The sequence below is a fragment of the Caretta caretta genome, chromosome 4 (assembly GCF_965140235.1).
Source record: "Caretta caretta isolate rCarCar2 chromosome 4, rCarCar1.hap1, whole genome shotgun sequence".
In the NCBI taxonomy this organism is placed as follows: Eukaryota; Metazoa; Chordata; order Testudines; family Cheloniidae; genus Caretta; species Caretta caretta.
Window position 1 is genome coordinate 24,316,212 of NC_134209.1, and position 18,645 is coordinate 24,334,856.

General features: G+C 48.5%; 1 protein-coding gene across 4 annotated transcripts in view; it reads left to right on the plus strand.

The window, feature by feature from the left end:
- The window catches only part of SHROOM3 (shroom family member 3), a 165,056-nt gene extending 149,542 nt beyond the window's left edge, over positions 1–15,514 (plus strand). For all 4 annotated transcript variants that reach the window (XM_075127458.1, XM_048847218.2, XM_048847219.2 and 1 more), the window contains 2 exons: positions 6,295–6,567; positions 7,487–15,514. In XM_075127458.1, the coding sequence (XP_074983559.1) occupies positions 6,295–6,567; positions 7,487–7,846 (633 nt within the window). In that variant the 3' untranslated portion in view covers positions 7,847–15,514. The remainder of the gene's footprint in view (positions 1–6,294; positions 6,568–7,486) is intronic.
- The last annotated feature ends 3,131 nt before the right edge of the window (positions 15,515–18,645 follow it).

An 18,645-nucleotide genomic window follows, 5' to 3' on the forward strand; every position in this document is an offset into this window, starting at 1 on the left:
CAGGCCCAGCCATGGCCAGGGCGGCCCTAGCTGCGGCCGGAGTGTTTTGGACCCAGGCTCAGCCACGATCAGGCCCCTGCTGGGGTGGCACAGCCAGAACGGTCTAGAACCCAGCCGCTGCCAGATCGGGCCCAACCGCAGCTGTATCAGGCCCAGCCGCAGCCGGGGCGACCCAGCCCAGCCCCAGGCTTGGCCAGGCAGCGCGGACCCAGCTGCAACCAGGGTGGCGCAGCCAGAGTGGCTTGGACCCGGCCGGGGAGTGGCCCTCCCCCAGCCAGGACCTGCTGGGGCCGGGGGAGGGGAGCCTATCCAGCAGTCCCAGCCCCAGAGCTGCCACGGCAGGGAGAGGCACCTCTCCCTCCAGCCCAGGTGCTGCTGCGGGGAGAGAGAGTTGGGGGGAGTCCTCTTTCCCCACCGTAGCCCCTCAGCACCCTCCTGCACCCCAAACTTCTCATCCCCAGCCCCACCCCAGAGCCCACACCCCCCAGCCAACCTCACCCTCTGCACCCAACCCTCTGCCCCAGCCCTGATCCCCTGTTCCCTGGCCCCACTCCAGGGCCCACATCCACAGCCGGAGCCCTCACCCCCTGCACCCAGCCCTCTGCTCCAGCCCTGAGCCCGCTCCCACACTCCGAACCCCTCGGCCCCACCCCCACCACATGAATTTTGTTTTGTGCACCAATATGAAGTCACACATTACTTCCATATTGGTGCATATAACAAAATTAATTCCGCACATGGAAAAAATTAGAGGGAACACTGGTTCCAACTTGTGTGAATTTTGGCTTTCCTAGTGTCAGCTTGAGGTTCACCCCAGTTGTTCTAGGTGCCATACGGTCTTTATTACAAGAGAGTCCCTGCCCCAAAGAGCTTACAGAAGGTGGGAGAGGAAACAGAAAGGTAGTGACTTGCCCAACCAAGGTCACAGCTCAGGTCAGTGGCAGAGGCAGGAACAGAACCCAGGTCCTGTGATGCCCAGCCCAGTGCCTTGGGCTCTCTCTTGCTCCATTCTGTTGCTGAGGCTCTTGATGTCAGTTCCTAGAATTCAGTTCTGGCAGGGCTGGTGGCAGGGCTCCTAGGGTGCCAGGGGAATTCTCACCTTTGTGACCCACTGAAGATGGACACTGCAAAGCTCGCAAATCCCTGGGGGCAGGTTGTTGCTGGAGAGAACCCACACATATTTCTACGTTCTTTTCCCCCCAAGTCAAAAACAAATCACTGCTGTAACTTGACAGCACATTGTGTCTCACGGGACAGGATAACATAACAGTATTTTTATTCCTTCAGTATGACAGGTTAGTTTGAACAGGCTGAAATATACAAAGAGTTGCACAAGAACCCTGTGTTGTAAACACGTGTATATACTTTGCGCACTGAGCTCACACGTTGCTTGATCTAGTGTCTAGGACACTGGACTGGGAATCTGGCAACCTGGGTCTTAGTCCCAGTGTGGCAACTGGCCTGTTGTGTGAGCTTGGCTGAATCCCTTCACCACTCAATGCTAGTTTCCCTTCTGTGTCTGCTCCCAGCCATTGTCTGTCTTGTCTATTGTGATTGTAAACTCCTTGGGCCAGGGTCTGTCTCTTATTATGTGTATGTACAAGGCCTAGATAGAAGGGGAACCCAATCTCATTTGGGCCATCTTGGTGCACCCGGAATGCAAATAATTAAAGATAGAATTGGGAAGCTCCATTTCATAGGACATTTAAAATAAACTTCAGCAATGTGCTAGAAAATGTTCTGTAGGGAGCAATCCAACCCTGGCAGTGGAATATAGCTAAGGTAACAGGCCTTGTCTCGTTTCTATGATTCTGCAGAGATGCAGGATAATAACTGCATACTGAATAAATGATTTGACAACGCGCAAGTGATCACAAACATTTAGCTTGTGCCTTCTGCCCCACTTAACACCTGGTTTAAATAACTAGCCTAGTCCACAGTTTGTAGCGCACTTCACTTTAAATCTACTAGTTACAGCCAGTCCAAGATTTGCAGCATTGGATTAATCCTTTGAGTGCTGTTGAACATAGCTAACGCCCATGCGCCCGTATCAACAAAAAGACAAGAAGGATAAGGGGTTGAGCTAATGATTCAGATGCATGCAGTGAAGGATTGACAAGCCAGCAAGTAGGTGCAAGCCTGCCAGAAGGGGACAAGTCCCAAGAATCAAAGGTTACATTTGCGTGGGAAAACAGAAATGGATCTGAGTGATTAGCGAGATTGCTTTGGCATGTTTGCTGGGTGTCTGTGTGAAGTAACATTTGCATAGGTATTATGAGGGGAGGCAGCTACTCCAAGAGGTCATTTGGGTAAAGCAAGCACATTTCCATTGTAAATATGCAAAGGACTGTGTGAGCTGGCATTTGGAAGGGCAGGGGAGTCACTGATTAATGAATACAAAGCAAGTGCTTTCAGGTCCACTTCAGACTCCTAGGCATTCCAGGACAAAGCTCTGATTAAAAGGTATGTTTGCTCCCTGCCTCCACCCCCACCACCTGACACTGTCCTGGTACAAGGGGCTCAAGGACAGGGACTATACACAGACAACATTCTGAATGACCAGTCACGGTTCTCCGGCAAAACTTGCAGATCACCAGTGAGTAGCACCAATGCAGCGCGCTCTGGGCCTGATCCAAAGCTCGTGGAAGTCACTGGAAATGCTCCCATTGGGCTTTAGACCAGGCCCTTTGAGTGGCTCTGTGGCGTTTTCCCATTTGCCACTGTAATAATTCAGCTGCCTTCTTTGCTCCTTTGGCTACCGACGCCCTTGCCCCCAGTTTCCCAGGCCCATGAATTCTAGTTGGGTCACTACAATAGCACCTGGCAAAAGACAAGGGACCTCGGTCCTGTTCTCCCGGACGCCGGTGTGAATCCGGAGTGCAGCCCCTGCAGCCACTGGAGCTACCCAGGAGCAAGTGAGACGAGGCTCAGGACAAACGCTTCGGCACAGGGAGGTTCTGCCACCCAGCCCAGTTTCAGAGGATGAGCCTGTATTCAGCTGATGATGTCCTGCGTTCCAGCCACACAGCTGAGGGTTTCACATTGCCCAATAGCGAGGGACCATCTGTAGCATTCAGTAGAAACATATTCTTTCCTACTGAGGAGCAAACTGGGCCTGCAGTCAGAAGTATTAGTGCCAGGAGGTGCTGTTTGGTGTTTGCTTGGCTGTTGTGTGTATGTTGGGGGGAGGGTCGGAGTAGCAAAGGATTCTTGATCACATGTAGTGAGACCAGTGTGGTCCTCTTATGTGTTTAGAATGACTGGATCCTCAGCTACAGCCAAGGAGCACAAAGATGCTCTTTTCACTTCCACGATCCTGGGGCTGCTCTGTGCCTCTTGGCTCTCTAGCATGGATTGCAACAGCCTGAAGGCTGCTCTAAACTACATCAACTGCCAAAGGCAACAAGGGGTCGTTAGGGCAGGGGTTCCCAAACTGTGGGCTGCAGCCTAAAGGTGGGCCACGACACAGTCCCGGGTGGTCAGCCATTACTGGAGTTTGGGAGGGGCATGGGGAATGTTGCCCCCACCAAATTGTATTTGTTGGCGGAGTGCTGCTGGAGATGGCCTGTGCCTAGGGCTGGGAGAGGGCAAAGCAGTGCTGCCAGATGGAGGGCAAGGAGAAGGCGGTGGCTCCCAGGGTGGCTGGAGGAGGCTGGAAGGTTCACGGCTGTTTCTGCTCTGAGTTGCCGCACCCCAGGATCAATGAGTGTCAGGCTCTCTGGAGTATTGGTCCCATGGCTCCCCCAGGTACCGGGACTCGATGGTGCTACTCGGTTTCCACCTGGACAATGCCATGATGGGGACCGTCAAGGAAGCAGCTGGGCCTCTTCCTGGCAGTGGCAGCCCTCAAGTCCTTTCCTCATTCCCAGGCAGGGGGTGTCTGTGAGGCACCCCAAGGTGCTGGGTGTTTGACTGAGGCCGGGCTGCAGGTGACAAGCTCAGGGCACTCAGCAGGCTGCTGAGGCTGGGGGTGTTGGCAGGGGCTGGCTGTGGCACCTGCCTGGCCCCTTCGCCTTGCACTGGCCCTGGTTCCTGCTGAGGTGAGGGGCAGCTCACGCCCGGTGATGCCCCTCTCCCTGACGGACTCATGTTAATAGTGGGCTGCAGTGCCCATTGCAGCTGCACCAGTGGGACTCTGGGGAAAAAAATTGGGAACCCTGCACTAGGGCATAGGAATTCCCAAGACACGCCCCTTTTCCATGGCCACACTCCCTGCACTGGCTGCAACAGAGGTTGGTGTAGGAGCAGCTATGGTGGCTCCAATAATCCCCCTGAGGATCTGCCTGCACAGGGAAGGCTGAATTCACTGAGATTAGAGCCACTTTGCAAGGGGAGAGCATTGCAAAGAGACCAAAGCACAACCCAGGATCAGAGCCATTCTTACGATGTGTTTGTATTCCAGTAGTTCTGAGGTCCCAGTCACAGCTGGGCCCCATTGGACTGCACAAACACATGGGAAGATACAGTCCCTACCCTGATGAGCTTACAGTGTAATGCTAATGAATCAGGAGCTGAGGCTATAATTTCTCTTCCCCCTTCCAAAAAACATTCTGCATTAGTACCCAACAGCCAGTCATCTTCCCCTTGGGGATTCCCAGCTATAAAATGAAATGACTTAGCTGTGCCCCATCACTGTGAACCTGGGCAGCTGAAATCTGTGGTTAAGAGTATTTGTTCACATTTCACTGACCCTCGGCCCTGCCACAGAAATGCTAATGGACTCCGCAATCAGAAAACTAACTGCTGGTGACAGCTCTAGACTCCCAACAGATCTGTGAATCATGCAGCCATCTGGTGGTAACCGGCTAAACGATACTGTATTCTTTAGATAGAGGGAAGCTTGCATTGAAAACTACCTCTAATGGGCATCTCCTTGCCTTAAAAGACCACTTCCAAGCATCCCCAGAGTTTCCACTACAGTTTGTTTGACTGTAGTGAAAGATCCACTTTATTTGAAGCACAGAGTCTGCCTACATGAAATTACCGGCACTTCTGATAGAAAGAGGGTTGTTCCTTGAAACGTTTCAATACCCCAGGGACTTACTCTTTGGAATGAGACCTCATATTGTACCCTGTAGCCTCTGTGTGCAATGCATATTCAACTAGCTATAATGATATATTATTACTCCATAGGAAGCTGAAAGCAAAAGCAGAACACATGGTGTTCCAACGGCTCCTGATGCACACTCTGCTGTGGCTAACTGCTCAGTGAAAGCAGAACTGTAGCATTACCAGCCTCATACCAGGGAATACATGTACTTATTGCTTTCCTCCAAACCCTAATCGGAATCAGGCACTCCAGGACATGCACAGCATAGCTGCCCTTCAGGGTGATTTTCCCACTGGCTGTGCAACAGCTGCAGGGGTTTTCACAAAATGAGCTTTGACTCTCCTTAGCTGGTAAAGCTACATGCTGGTTTGTTTCTCTTTGCTGAGGGCCACTTCAGCCCAGGCAGTGGGTTCTGCCAAGGGAGAAATGCCACGGCTCTGGCTGAAGCTGAAATTGAAAGTGGCACTTGCACCTGATGCTGAGGTTTCTACGTACTTCAGAGCCCCAAGCTTTAAGCACTTTATAGTACAGTCTAAGAGGACAAAAATAGGAGGGAAAAACATGACAAGTTTTTTTTCTCTTTTCCCTCAAGGCTTTTTGAGCCAGCATGCACTATGCAGCTAACAACTTCCAGCCCTGGCATTTGTTACACCGTAACAACCCTGGCCAGAGTCTTGGTTAATTAGTCACGATTGCTCCCTTTTTTTCAATCAATTTTTAAAATAATGTTTATTTGAACAAAGGACAGTGCAAAAAGTAACATGCAAACAAGAATCCTGAAGGTGTGGGAGTGTGATATAGGCCCAGATTTTTAAAGGTACTTAAGTGCCTAACTCCCATTGATTTCAATATATACAGTCTTATAAAGCACTCTTCATCCAGAGATCTCAAAGCGCTTTACAAAGGAAGGGAAGTTTCAATATTCCCTTTCAGGTATATCAAGTGGTGCATCAAGGCGTGGCACCAAAAATCTTGCCCAATCATTACAAAAGCAGGTTACGATTTGGGCTACTAGGCAAGTAAAGCGGTACCCTAATATCATTTGGCCAACAGCTCAAACCTTCTCCCATTGAGTTTCACTGTCTCCTCCATTTCCTCTTCTCTCTCCAGCTCATCCCGCTGTGATCATTGTCAGCATTTGCTGAATTTTCATTCTAATGGGACCAGGGCCATGTTTTCATATGGTCACACAGACAGCACAGCATACCCTATAAAGACTAGTAATAATATTTCCCTCCTACCAGGCTGAGCTCATCACGAGTTTGTCCCACAAACTGGAGATCTTGAAGGAAGCTAAGGAGAGCCTGCTAGAAGACATCAAGATGAATAATGCCCTGGGAGAGGAGGTGGAGGTGTTGATCAGCGAGTTATGCAAGCCCAACGAGTTTGACAAATACAAGATGTTCATAGGCGACCTGGATAAAGTGGTGAACCTCTTGCTCTCCCTCTCAGGGCGTCTGGCCCGGGTAGAGAACGTTTTGAGCAGCCTAGGTGAAGATGTGAATACTGAAGAGCGGGTATGTCCCTTTTTGTAAACTTTAGAATGTTGGTGATTTTCAGAGCGCTGAACAAACGGGTGATTAGAAGAACACACACATATAGGCTGGGACTTTCAAACGGGCTTCAAGGAATTAGGTGCGTCAACGGGAACCGGGCCTCTAAGTCTCTTAGGAACCTTTGAAACTCCCAGCCATATATAGGATTGTAGCCTCCAAAGTGGAGCCAACAGTTGAGCCTGTTCCATGGGTATAAAAAACACGATTCTGGCCCCACGAATCTTGGCTGATATTTTGTACAAATGACTCTCGCCCTGTGCATCTTGGCAATGTAAAAAAAGCATTTGTTTTGACTGGTCTTACCATCAGCTGTGCAAGCAGAACTGCAGACGAAGCAGCACATAGCTGGACAAATGGTGGTCTCTTGGCTCCAGCTAACCATGTTTTAGCCCTTTGTGGCCAGACCATGCTTGGGGGGCAAAAGCATGGCAGAAACCATGGCTCAATCGTGTTTTGTTAACAATTTCTAACCCCGTCTGCACCATGTTGACCATGCTGTATGAAGTATTGGTCCTAGGATATTGGAGACACAAGGTGGGTGACATAATATCTTTTATTGGACCGACTTCTATTGGTGAGAGAAACAAGAAGAGCTCTGTGTAAACTCAAAAGCTCATCTCTCTCACCAACAGAAGATGGTCCAATAAAAGATATGACCTCACCCACCATGTTGACCAAACATCTTCAGAGTATGACTGAGTAGGATTCATGTTTGAGCCTCATTGAAATGTTATTCCCCTTCTCCATGTGTGTGACCATGAAAGAGGGAAGCATAGTCCCCAGGCCGTCACTGCCAGAGGAGGGAAAGGCTGTCTGTGGGGAGGGGAAGAGGTTGTGGGATTAGCACTGTGATGTTAATTCCCTGTCTCTGATGTGGCAGAGCTCTCTCAATGAGAAGAGGAAGCTGCTGGCTGGCCAGCATGAGGATGCCCGGGAGCTGAAGGAGAACCTGGACCGGCGAGAACGTGTGGTCTTGGACATCTTGGGCAACTACCTCTCGGAGGAGCAGCTCCAGGAGTACCAGCACTTTGTGAAGATGAAGTCCACGCTTCTCATCGAGCAGCGGGAGCTGGACGACAAGATTAAATTGGGTCAGGAACAGCTCAAGTGCCTGACGGAAAGCCTCCCTACAGACTTCATCCCCACGGACACAACAGCAGCAGCGGCCCCAGCCACAGCAGCCACAACCCCCCCGGGGGTCAGCAGTAGTTTACCTACACCATCGGCCTCTTCACTTTAACCTTTCCCGGACAAGCCTCGGGTACAGCTCTTCTGCTTGAGTTTATTTAATCGGCATACTTTTTGGAGAGCTCTCAACAATTACAGTGGAGCGATGGGTTTAAAAAGAGAATCCAAGGAAGGAAAAAACCAGTAATAAAGTCTTTGTTTTCCTCTCCCTATGCCATCGCCCCGAGAGCTCACTATGAAAACTTAATCCAGCCTGGCTCACACTAGAGGGAGGTGAAAGATTTCTCTGGCTACAAGGTATGAGAAGGAGGCACTTATTTTTGAATGGGCCAGCTCATCATGAACAAAGATGTCATCTTTGGTAACATGGCATGGTTGCCTCTGCTTCCCCCACCCCCACCCCAACACCTCAATCAGAGTGAGGCACTATTGTTAAATAATGAAGGATCTGAAAGAATGAAGCCTTAAAAATAAAACCAACCCACGATGCTCCTGAACATTATTGCTATTTATATTTTTTTAAAAACAAGACTGAATGTGTAAGTTGTTGTACGTATACTAGTCGCTTACTTGAGTCTTGGCTCTGTATGTAGAAAATGCATTTAATTTTGTATTTTGTGAAAACTTAACAAGAAGAGGAATCTCCAAAGATAGTCGCACCCTAGAATGGAGCATCTTTTCCGGGGGCTTTTTACATAATAAAGGGCAGCCAGAAAAAGCTTCAACCCGTTTCAACATTTCCTGAATGCGCAGTAAGCACCCTTGCAAAGGAGACTTTGCCCAGCAAAGTATAATCTACCCTCTTCTGGATCCCGTGGCTTGATACATCCAGAGTTTAAACAAGCACTTGTGTGAACCAAGCAACTCAGGAGTCAAAGTTAGGGTGAAGCAAAAAGATTCCCTTCTGGTTCTGGATTCACAGATGATTTAAGACAGTACAAAGGCAAGATCTGTGCTAAAAGCAACCTGAAGGTTGTTTGTTTGATTTGGGAGAGGGTCTTTAAAGGGCATTACATATAGGTTGCTTTTTCTAAAGGGGATGATGTACACACCAGCATTTCTTTTAAAAACTGTAATACCTCGTTTATCTGGACCCATCTTATCTGAAATCCCCGAACGGCTAACAGTGGGTTACATGCCCCAGCGTGAATAGCTTGCAATTAAGTCTTCTGCCTACCCCAAAAGCTCATTTGTCCTAGTTAGATAAATGGGGCTTCTGCTGTAGGGTTAGTGAGTCATTTCTCAGTCAGTCTAACCTGGGACAACCAAATTTGCCCAACTGAACATCACTTGGGCAACTTACCCAGAGCTCTAGGGCTGCAGGTACTTTGCATTAAGAAAAGCAGATTGGAAATGGCCTCCTTTTTAAGACAGTGGGTGTTATCTCACTTATGGAGCATTGAATTCTTGGACCTCTAGTTCTCCAAGGCTTTGCACATGTCTCCCGAGGAGTCTTTCCACCACCACCGCCCTCCTCATTAAAGATGAGGGAGTCCATGGACTGCATTGTAGAAAGCCATGGGCTACATTTGGCTCACAAGACACAGTTTGGTCACTCTGGTCTAACCTCGTAGAAATTTTATGTTGCTGCTGCTGTTTAAGCTGTTCCTGTCTTGTGTGTGTTTGTTCATCCCATCATACTGCAAGAGGGCCTCACATACCAGTGCCCCCAAAGGCTCTGACTTGCATGGTTTGTAAGACCTTCATGCAATTAATTTATGTTTCAACAGTAAATGGTGAAAATGAGAGTGTGCACTGTTTATACTGCTGTTTTTAAGGACCTTTTTCTTGAAGCAAGTGCTCCCTGCAGGCTTCAAATGTATTGCTGCCTTGGGAAGCATGGCAGAGCTAGAGCATCCTACTACCTTGCTGCCATATGAAATTTCAGCCCTCACATACCCTGAAGGTGATCTGCCCTGTGTGTTACAGGATGTCTCTGGAGGAACAAAGCAATTGCATGTCACTACGGCATGCAGAATTTTTTTTGAAAGGAAGAAACTAGGGATAGTCCAAACAGAGCCAAAAGGACCATTTTAGCTGCTTCTTGACTTGAACATGGTTCTGCCCCACAAAGTGTTTCGTAAGGCCCCTCAAGCCAGAGGGAACCTCCCTTTAAAGGTCCCCTAGCGCTAGATAGGTCTGTCACTTTACTCAGTGTCGATTTGCACCAGCTGAGGATCTGGCCCTCTGGCTCATACTCCCCTCAGTCCACATGCTCAGCTTCTGGGGAAGTCAGTTGTCACTGTGTGTATTTACTGGGGTTAGTATATAAGTCGTTTAGAGGTTAACCTCCAATCACACGAGCAACTGTCATTGAGGCAAATGATCATTTACATTTATACAGCGGAAAGTAAATTACTGTCCATATTGGAATTATAAGCATATATCAAGGAAAAAATGGATCCTTTTATTGTTACTAAACTCTGAGCAACTAGTACTGTCTGTACATTCATGTGGATGCTGTATTTTGGGTACCCATTCCTGGCAATCTTCCTGAAGGAAGTTCCACCATCCCTTTGTCCTGTGTTTCATTGCGATGAGTTAAGGTTCGGGTTTCAGGAAGGAATTTTGCACGACCTTATATAAACATTCTTCTGCTAATTCTCTGGGGTTTCCTGAGTCATCAGATTGGGGAAAGAACATTTTGCCATGTACCTGGAGAAAATTAAACATTTGTCAGTCTCAGTGAGTTTGCTTCTAAGTGCCTTTAGCTGGAGAGGAAACCTATTTATTGCCTCATTTCCCATGATGCATTCCTGTTCCCTTAATTAGAAGTAGCATAAAGTTAATTGTATAGAGAAGAACGTACATGGAACAGCAGTGCACGGTGCAGAGGCTCACTATAACTGTTTGCACGTTGCAATGCATTGAAACAAATCAGAACATTCGGCTTTCAGCCATGGGTGTAGCTACCGTGACGTGGCTGCAGTGGTGCAAACCCCTAATTTAGACACACCGAACATGTCTCACATGGGGGTAGCTTACCCAGGATGCACATCACTGTGTATCGCGGACTGCCCGTCTAGACTTGGGGTTTGAACAGACGCAGCTGCAGTGACGCACCTCAACCAGTGGCTAAAAACTAGAGACAGTTAAGAAATTTTCATCCAAAGCAGCTGAGTAACTTTAGGACCCTATGCCCCATTGATTGTCAATGGCAGTTCAGCTCCTAAAGTCACCTCGGTACTTTTTGAAAATGTTACCTGAGATTTTTGATGGGGGAAATAATTCCCTGACCAGCTCTCTTTTGATTTGGTATATCTCTGAATAGAGTTTCAGCAGCTGTCAGTTCACCAGCAGAGGGTGGGCTGTATTTATTAACTGTTTAGAATGCTCTTTCACAAGGGTCAATATGCACACAGCCTTGAGCAGTCTCTCTCTGTTTGCTAGACCCGTGAGTAACAAGCAAACATGTAAAGATCTGGCCAAATAGTTGTGTTTGAAACAGCGTAGAGTGTGTTTTCTGGGAGCAACGGCAGCAGGACCTTCCAGGATGGGATGTTCATGACCTGTGTGTTGTGATGGACATGGTTTGGTTTTGTTTCTTGGGATGACTTGTCACAACTGGGAGATGGGAGGAGCCCAGGAGTGGGGCAATTTTGCTTTTCTTTCTTTCCTCTGGGCAAGTCTGCTGAAGCCAAAAGTTCAGGTGGTGACACGCAGACAGATCTTCTCCCTGCTCAGAAGAGATTCACCATGTTTTGTTTTACAAGGCTGGATTCCATTCAAAACTTAAGTCAACCACGTGAAAACTTAATTGACAGCTTTGGGCTAGGACTAAATAAGGTATTTTAATGTGCAGTTTGAAAGCAGCATCCCTGTTTGGGATCCAAACGCTCACTCTGTTCTCCTCCCTTTGCACAGCTGAATAGCGACCGATTTACAGGAAAGGTACAGGTGCTCTTCCTTCTCCTGGGTGCCTTCGCACTACATTCTTGGCTCACGTGCATGGTTTTGGCCATGGAAAGAGTGATCTTGCTGCTGACTCATTCTGTAATCTGATATCTTCCATATTCTGTTTTGATCTTCCGCCCTGCGCAACGAATTTGGACTAAATCATCCCAGCTGTACGTACCAGACGGGGGAGGGGAAGCTGAACCATTGGGAATGTTTTGTGCCTAGCCATCATGGAGCCGTGGAGACAGCAGCACCGGGGGTCTTGCAAATCCCTGCATGCTGGCAGTGGATGTGAATGCAGCCCCCAAGGTAGAGAAATAGTAACGCTTGGCTTCTGGTGTCACTAATCTGCGCTCGTTCTCGGGCAGGTTGTCAGGTGCTCATTGCTGGTGGGTATCATAGGCTGGGGGCGGCTGTGCCTCCCCAAACAGCCAGGTGTGGCCGCGCCCACGCTCGGCCCCCCCAGGCCTTCCCGTCCTGCTTCCCATTCTGCGGCTCCCCCTGTGCGGTGGCCCTCAGGCCGTGCTGCCTGCCCTCCCGGTGCTCCAGCTCTGGGGGAGCTGGGGCAGCACAGCCCACCCTGCTGGCATTGGGGGGAGGGCTGGGGCTGCACTGCCTTCCCTCCCAGGGCTGAGGGGGCTGGGGCCGCACCTCCTGGCACTGGGGGGCTGGGGCCACTGTGCCCACCCTGCTAAGTAACGTGAAGTAAAATCCTAATGAAGACCAAACAGATTGGTTATCAGGTCAAGGTCAGTCCTAAGATCCCCCATAGACTTTCTCTTGACCTGCTAACTCATGAAAGCTACATATTGCCTCGTCTTCACTAGGATTTTACCTCAGGTTAGTTATCTCCAGTTAAGAACATCCTGCTTTTCCCTAGTGAGGAAGCCCCTCGGTTGGGGACCTGTACGTCTGCTGCTTATGCCTCTTCCTTTTCTGCCCGCTGCTCCCTGGCCTGGGTTCAGAATACAAGCCTTAGCCCTGGGCTGTGCATGAGCTTACTTTGGTGCTAAGGGGGTCACGGCCCATACTTTCCCTGACTGTCTCATTCTCAGCAGCCAATGCTCAAGGCCAGATTAACACAGAGGCAACCAAGGCATGTACCTAGGGCCCACATGCCTGGTGGGAGCCCAAAATGGATGGGCCAGACCTGAGCGGCACTGTGACTCTGTGCGCCAGGTTGCAAAGCCATGACAGAGGGGTGGTTGGGCCAAACCTGAAAAGGAGGACTTGTGGCACCTTAGAGACTAACCAATTTATTTGAGCATAAGCTCACTTCATCGGATGCATACTGTGGAAAGTGTAGAAGATCTTTTTATACACACAAAGCATGAAAAAAATACCTCCCCCCACCCCACTCTCCTGCTGGTAATAGCTTATCTAAAGTGATGAAGTGAGCTGTAGCTCACGAAAGCTTATGCTCAAATAAATTGGTTAGTCTCTAAGGTGCCACAAGTCCTCCTTTTCTTTTTGCGAATACAGACTAACACAGCTGTTACTCTGAAACCTGTCATCTTATCCTTGTGGGCAGTGGCTGGTTTATTCAATCCTGCTATTAAAACAGCAATTCTGAAGAGCCCCCAGCAGAGTGTGGCTGTTTTAACTGATGAGACATGTGAGGCGTAGGGGAGGGGACTACTCTATGCACAGGTTTCAGAGCAGTAGCCATGTTAGTCTGTATCAGCAAAAACAACGAGGAGTCCTTGTGGCACCTTCGAGACTAACACATTTATTTGGGCATAAGTTCAAATTTATTTGGGTTCTAGACCACGAAAGCTTATGCCCAAATAAATATGTTAGTCTCTAAGGTGCCACAAGGACTCCTCGTTGTTTTTACTCTATGCACAGTGGACTGGGATGCAAATGTTCCTGTTTTAACTCTTCTAATGGTGACCTACTGATCGTTGGCCAATTTCTGCTGGTTCAGTAAGGAATACTGGTGTAAATTGGCACTGCTCCATTGACTTCAGCTGAGGTTCTGGCCTTGTGAAAGAATTAGTGTCCTACATCCTGAGGGGGTGTTTTAGAAAAGCAGTGAAACTGTGTAAATGTCACGGCAGCCAGGTCTAGTGCTCTAGATTGGAAGAGGATGGAGGCATGTGTCAGGGAGCACAGTCCTGCAGTTGTGTAATTACAACGGGCCTTTTAAATCAGCGCTTGGTAAATCCTCAAATACCTCCATTAACAGAGTAGTTACATGGCGCAGGGGGCGGTTGGAATTGCTTTTGGCTGTCATAACATGCTGCATGGGCTGAAATCAATACAGTCCCAGTCATCAAAACTCGGATTTGCTTTCTTTAAAAATGGACAATACAGAGTCAATGATGGGGGATGGGGAGGTGGATTTGGCAATCACACATACGAGATTTTCCCCATGTCTAAAACCATGCCTGGGTTAGCTAATGAAAGGGATTTCATTTTCAGTGAAGGTTAGACATGAGACCATCTGATAGCAAATGCTTTGTGGTTCCAGGCCTGATTCTCCATTGGCCTTGCCCTGGTATGACTTGTGTAAAGTGGATGTTAAAAGCCAGCAGATCAGCCTGAAAGCATTTTACCCCTGCTTTGCACAAGTTCTAAATGACCGCATGTGGGGCCAGGCAGGACCTTTCCTAGACAGGAGAGATCAAAAGCTTTTCCTATTAGACCCCAGAGTGGGGCCCTGGTCCATGCCTAGAGTTCCTAGGTACTATGGTAATACAAATAATAGATACTAATATTAATAAATGAAAATGAGCGGATATGGGGCATATCTGTTTCTCATACCCAGGTTCCCCCGCCTCTCCTACTGCCCTCTCCCAAGCTGGCCTGAAAGCTAAAGTCGATTAACAGACGAAAGGTGCTTCCATTATAACCAACCTAAAGTGTGTAATACAAACCCCAAGGTCAATCTCTCGGTATTCTGGCAGTGTGGATTGGCCGTGTACTTGCAGCCTCGGTGCTTATGTTTTCCCTCGGACTGCACTTACGCTTGGTAGGAGCACAACACTCAGGGCTTTTCTAATGCAATGTCACTGCCTCATGAAGATCACTCGTGTTACGTATTTGTATGTTTTCATGCGGCTAATGTGGGCACCAGGATCCCTTTCTTACCCCCAACAGGCAGAGACAAATTCTGCCCTCGCTAGTCATGAATCTTCCATACACGGTGCAGGCATTTAACTGAGGGTAGAACTTGGCCTGTGGGGTCAGAAACAAACTGCTCAGCCAGGCCATAGCCAGACCAGCAGCCTGTCTGCATGTGGCCAACACGCTCTCTAGCTAGCACTCAGGCTCTTTAGCATCTCGATTACCAATGTTGAAATCTTAACAAATGCCTCCTTTTCTTCCATGCCATGTTACCATGCAGAAAGAGAGTTGGAGCAGCCTGTTTGTAGTGCCAAGATTATGCACGTGCTCTTAGCTAGATTTGTTGTTTGGTAGTGTTGCATTAGTTGCTGTCACCCTTTTGCAGTATGTTGGAGAGGGAAGCTGGGGGAAGAGAGAGATGTCTCTTTGGACGCAGGGATAAGGGCACAATTATTTTCCAGTTCATCATAAGGAAATTTTGAAAGTTTGAGCCAGTCAATCTGATCGCTGCTTACAGACAATTTTACTTACTTTGCACATCTTGGCTACACACGTCATATTTTCAGCTGCTTTCTATGATTCTTAAAATGACTTTTTTTTTTCTCCTGTGTTGGGGTTGCCAGAGGTTGCCAATCAGTTTACAATTTAAGGTTATTATCATATAGCATTGTGTAATTATGACTTGAAATACATATTTGTTGACATGTAAGAACCACTTAACTGACACTGACAATAAAAGAAGTGCTATCAAATACTCCATAAACTGATGTCTCTTAAATCAAATGAAGGGGAAGAGAAAGGAAAGGTACTTTTTTCCTTCCCATTTGTTCCAGTGCAAAAATGTATCTTAGAATTGAAATCCAGAGAATCAAATCTTCAGCTGGTGTAAATAGGAACCAGCTTAAGGAGTTACTAAGAGAGGTCAAAATACAGGAGAAGTTAGGTAATGAAAAATGTTGACATTTCCATTTGACAGGATTCAAAATAGATCCCTTTGCCAATTTTGGCCAAATTTCCCATGATCTGTTTTACCAACATTTTCAAAAATGTCTGTGTACTGAAAATGCGGTTTGCAGTACAAAAACAGTTTTTGGTAAATGAAAAAATTTGGATAAAAATTTAAAAAAAAAACATGGAAAATTTCAATAATATTGACAATGTTTTCCAAAAGTGTCATTTTGTAAAGCCTGTTTTTCAAGAACAACACTTTTTTTTGTGCAAATATGTCAATCAGCTCCAGTTACCAGCATGGCTAGTTAATGCTAAATGTTACATTGGTGGCTAGGCCTTTTTCCTCCTTGTTTAAATGTTTTCAGCCATGACTAACAGCATCATACCTTCCTAATCTTCACTTCCCCTACCGGCTTCACTCTCCCCTGCTGTGACTTATCTTCACCTTTTTCCAGATACTCTCCAGGGGTTAAGTAGACGATGCAGTTCTGCAAGATTCCTAGAGAACTTAAGAGTAGCCTACCTGGAGGCAGTGTGTCGTGGACCTACCTACCAAAACCAAGACTGGAATGTAGTAGATTTTGGGAGTTGGTGGGGGAGTGTAAAAATCGGCAGTTGTGGATGCATTTGGAGTGCCCTCTAGTGGCAGGGCTTGGCTATATCTGCGCTAGGAGGGATTCCCAGCTTGGGTACACCTATTTGCATTAGCTCCATGAGAGCTAGCGAGAGTGTAAATAGTAATGAAGCTGGGCAGCATGGGCCGTGGTTGAGTGTAATATTTCTCTCGACCTATTTTATCCTGTTCTATTTAGCAATGGTTTTATTAAGCTGCTGGTACAACACGAGCCAGCCTAGGTGCCTATTGTTAACTCGGTACACCAGCCTCCTTGGTAACAAAAGGAGTAGTTACAGCTCCGGAGCTTCAGCCATCTCACTTCACTTCCCCCCTCAGGGCTTCCCGCAGGAAGTACTGCACACCACACCGTTCCCTCCCACCGTTGCTCCTTGCAGTTGTTGTGTCCAGAGCACTGGAAGCTGCCAACATCTGTGAGCAGGTCAGTAAACCCAACTTACCCAACAGTGAGAGAGGGAGTGGTACCAGCTGGCCCTAGATGGGTCAAATAAACAGGTAGGATCTTAAAGGGTTAGAGGGCAAGGCACCTACCATGCATGCACCCAAGAGCTGCCTCCTGAGCACCTGGGGAAGGGCAATAGAGAGAAGTCTCCCCTGTCCCGCAGGGGACCTGAGTTTCCATGGTTTTCCTTTAAGGCTTCTCTTCCTTCCTCTGCTATACCTCTTAAGACTCCTTTCCCCACCTGTGCTTTGGCTTAAAGCACAGGGGAAATCTGAGGGGGAGAGAGGCAGCCAGTGTTGCCCCAGGATAAGGATGGTGGCCATAGCTTAGCCAGCCCGCATTACATCCCTCCCATCCTGCTTGGAGTTGCGCACTACGACCCTGGTGGCAGTCCGAGTGGGTTGAGGTGCAGCATCAGTCCTTCCCCACATTCACAGCAAGCCTGGAGGTGCCGGGAGCAGAGAGTTAGACACCTGCACTGTGCCACCCCCAGCACTGGAGCCAATCCCATGCTGGGCTGCCGTGGGAACAAACATGCCTTTTGGTGTGGGAGAGAAAACTCCCAGAATGCTCCATGCTCACCCTGCCCCGAGCTTCCCGCACAGCTAGAGGAGGGGAGAGTGTAGCTTCTGGGAGGCTGTTTTGAATGGGTTAATTGGAGGGGCAGCCCCCATCCTTTCCCTAGGAGGAAGGCATTTCTAAGAGCAAGCCTGCTCCCCGGTTACTCAGGCACCCTGCAGCCAGGGTGAGGCAGAATGATAGCGTCTCTGGTCCCGAGGAGTAAGACAGCCTTCTCCCCTCCAGCCCCAGGTTCTTTGGGGAAAATGGCACCGCAGTTGCTGTAAGACACCAGCTCAGCTTGATAGAAAACCTCTACCTTCTCATCCCAGGAGGGGATAAAGTGTATGAGGCCCCCCTCCCCCTAGCACACTCCAGGAGTTGATTTAAGTGGAAGATCCAGGTATAGTCCGTATGTCGGAGCTATCAGATCATTCTGCTGCCCTTCCCCACCCAAAGGGCTCGGGGTGTTCTGCTGTGAAAGGCCCAGCTCCACAGCCAGAACTTTCCTGGAACCCCCATCTTTGATAATGACCTTCAGCTGAAGGCCTAGCCAAGGCATGATTGGGCCTTATTTGGCGAGAGGACCTAGCAGCAGTTGCATCAGCATTGTCTCCTCCAGCTCTGGGGAGAGGAGTCTTTTCTTGGCTTTGAGGCAGCAGCTGGGAGGGAGTTCAACTTGGGCCATTGGGAAGCAGAGTTTTGCTGTAAGTGTTCCTTCTGCATGCCTAAATCAGAGGGTGAGGGCAGGGGATATGGAGAGGAAGTTTGAGTGGATCCCAGTTTAACAGGATTAGCCCCGATCCTGACTGTTCTCCCTATTTTCAGGAGCTCAGCCAGGATAACAACTAGCCAGCTGCATTGATTCAGTCTGTTCTCTGCCTTTCCCAGCTCCTCTCTTCCCTGCTTACTGAGGAGGTCAGCTCTAACCCCACTCGCAGTATCTGAATGCTGTGTGTAGTGGCCACAGAGCTCCTCTGCCATCCCACTCTTATTCTCCTACATCGCTGTGAGGGAGGCTGGGGCAGTAGCTGGAAGAGGGCATTTAGCAGAGGCAAGGAGAAAGCTGCTGCCAGAGGCAAGGTAAGCAACACTTCAATCAGCAGAAGCTAGAAGAGCAAGCATGCTCCCCCACCCCACCCTGCTTTGAGCCCCACCAGAGATGGTTTTAAAAAGTCTCCTAGAGTTGATGTGTTCCCCTACCCCCCAAAAATTGACTACTAGAATTGTTTAAAAAAGCCTAAAATATTTCACAAGTTCTCATTCCACTCTAATGCCCACTCCGAGAGCCCCATTCCAC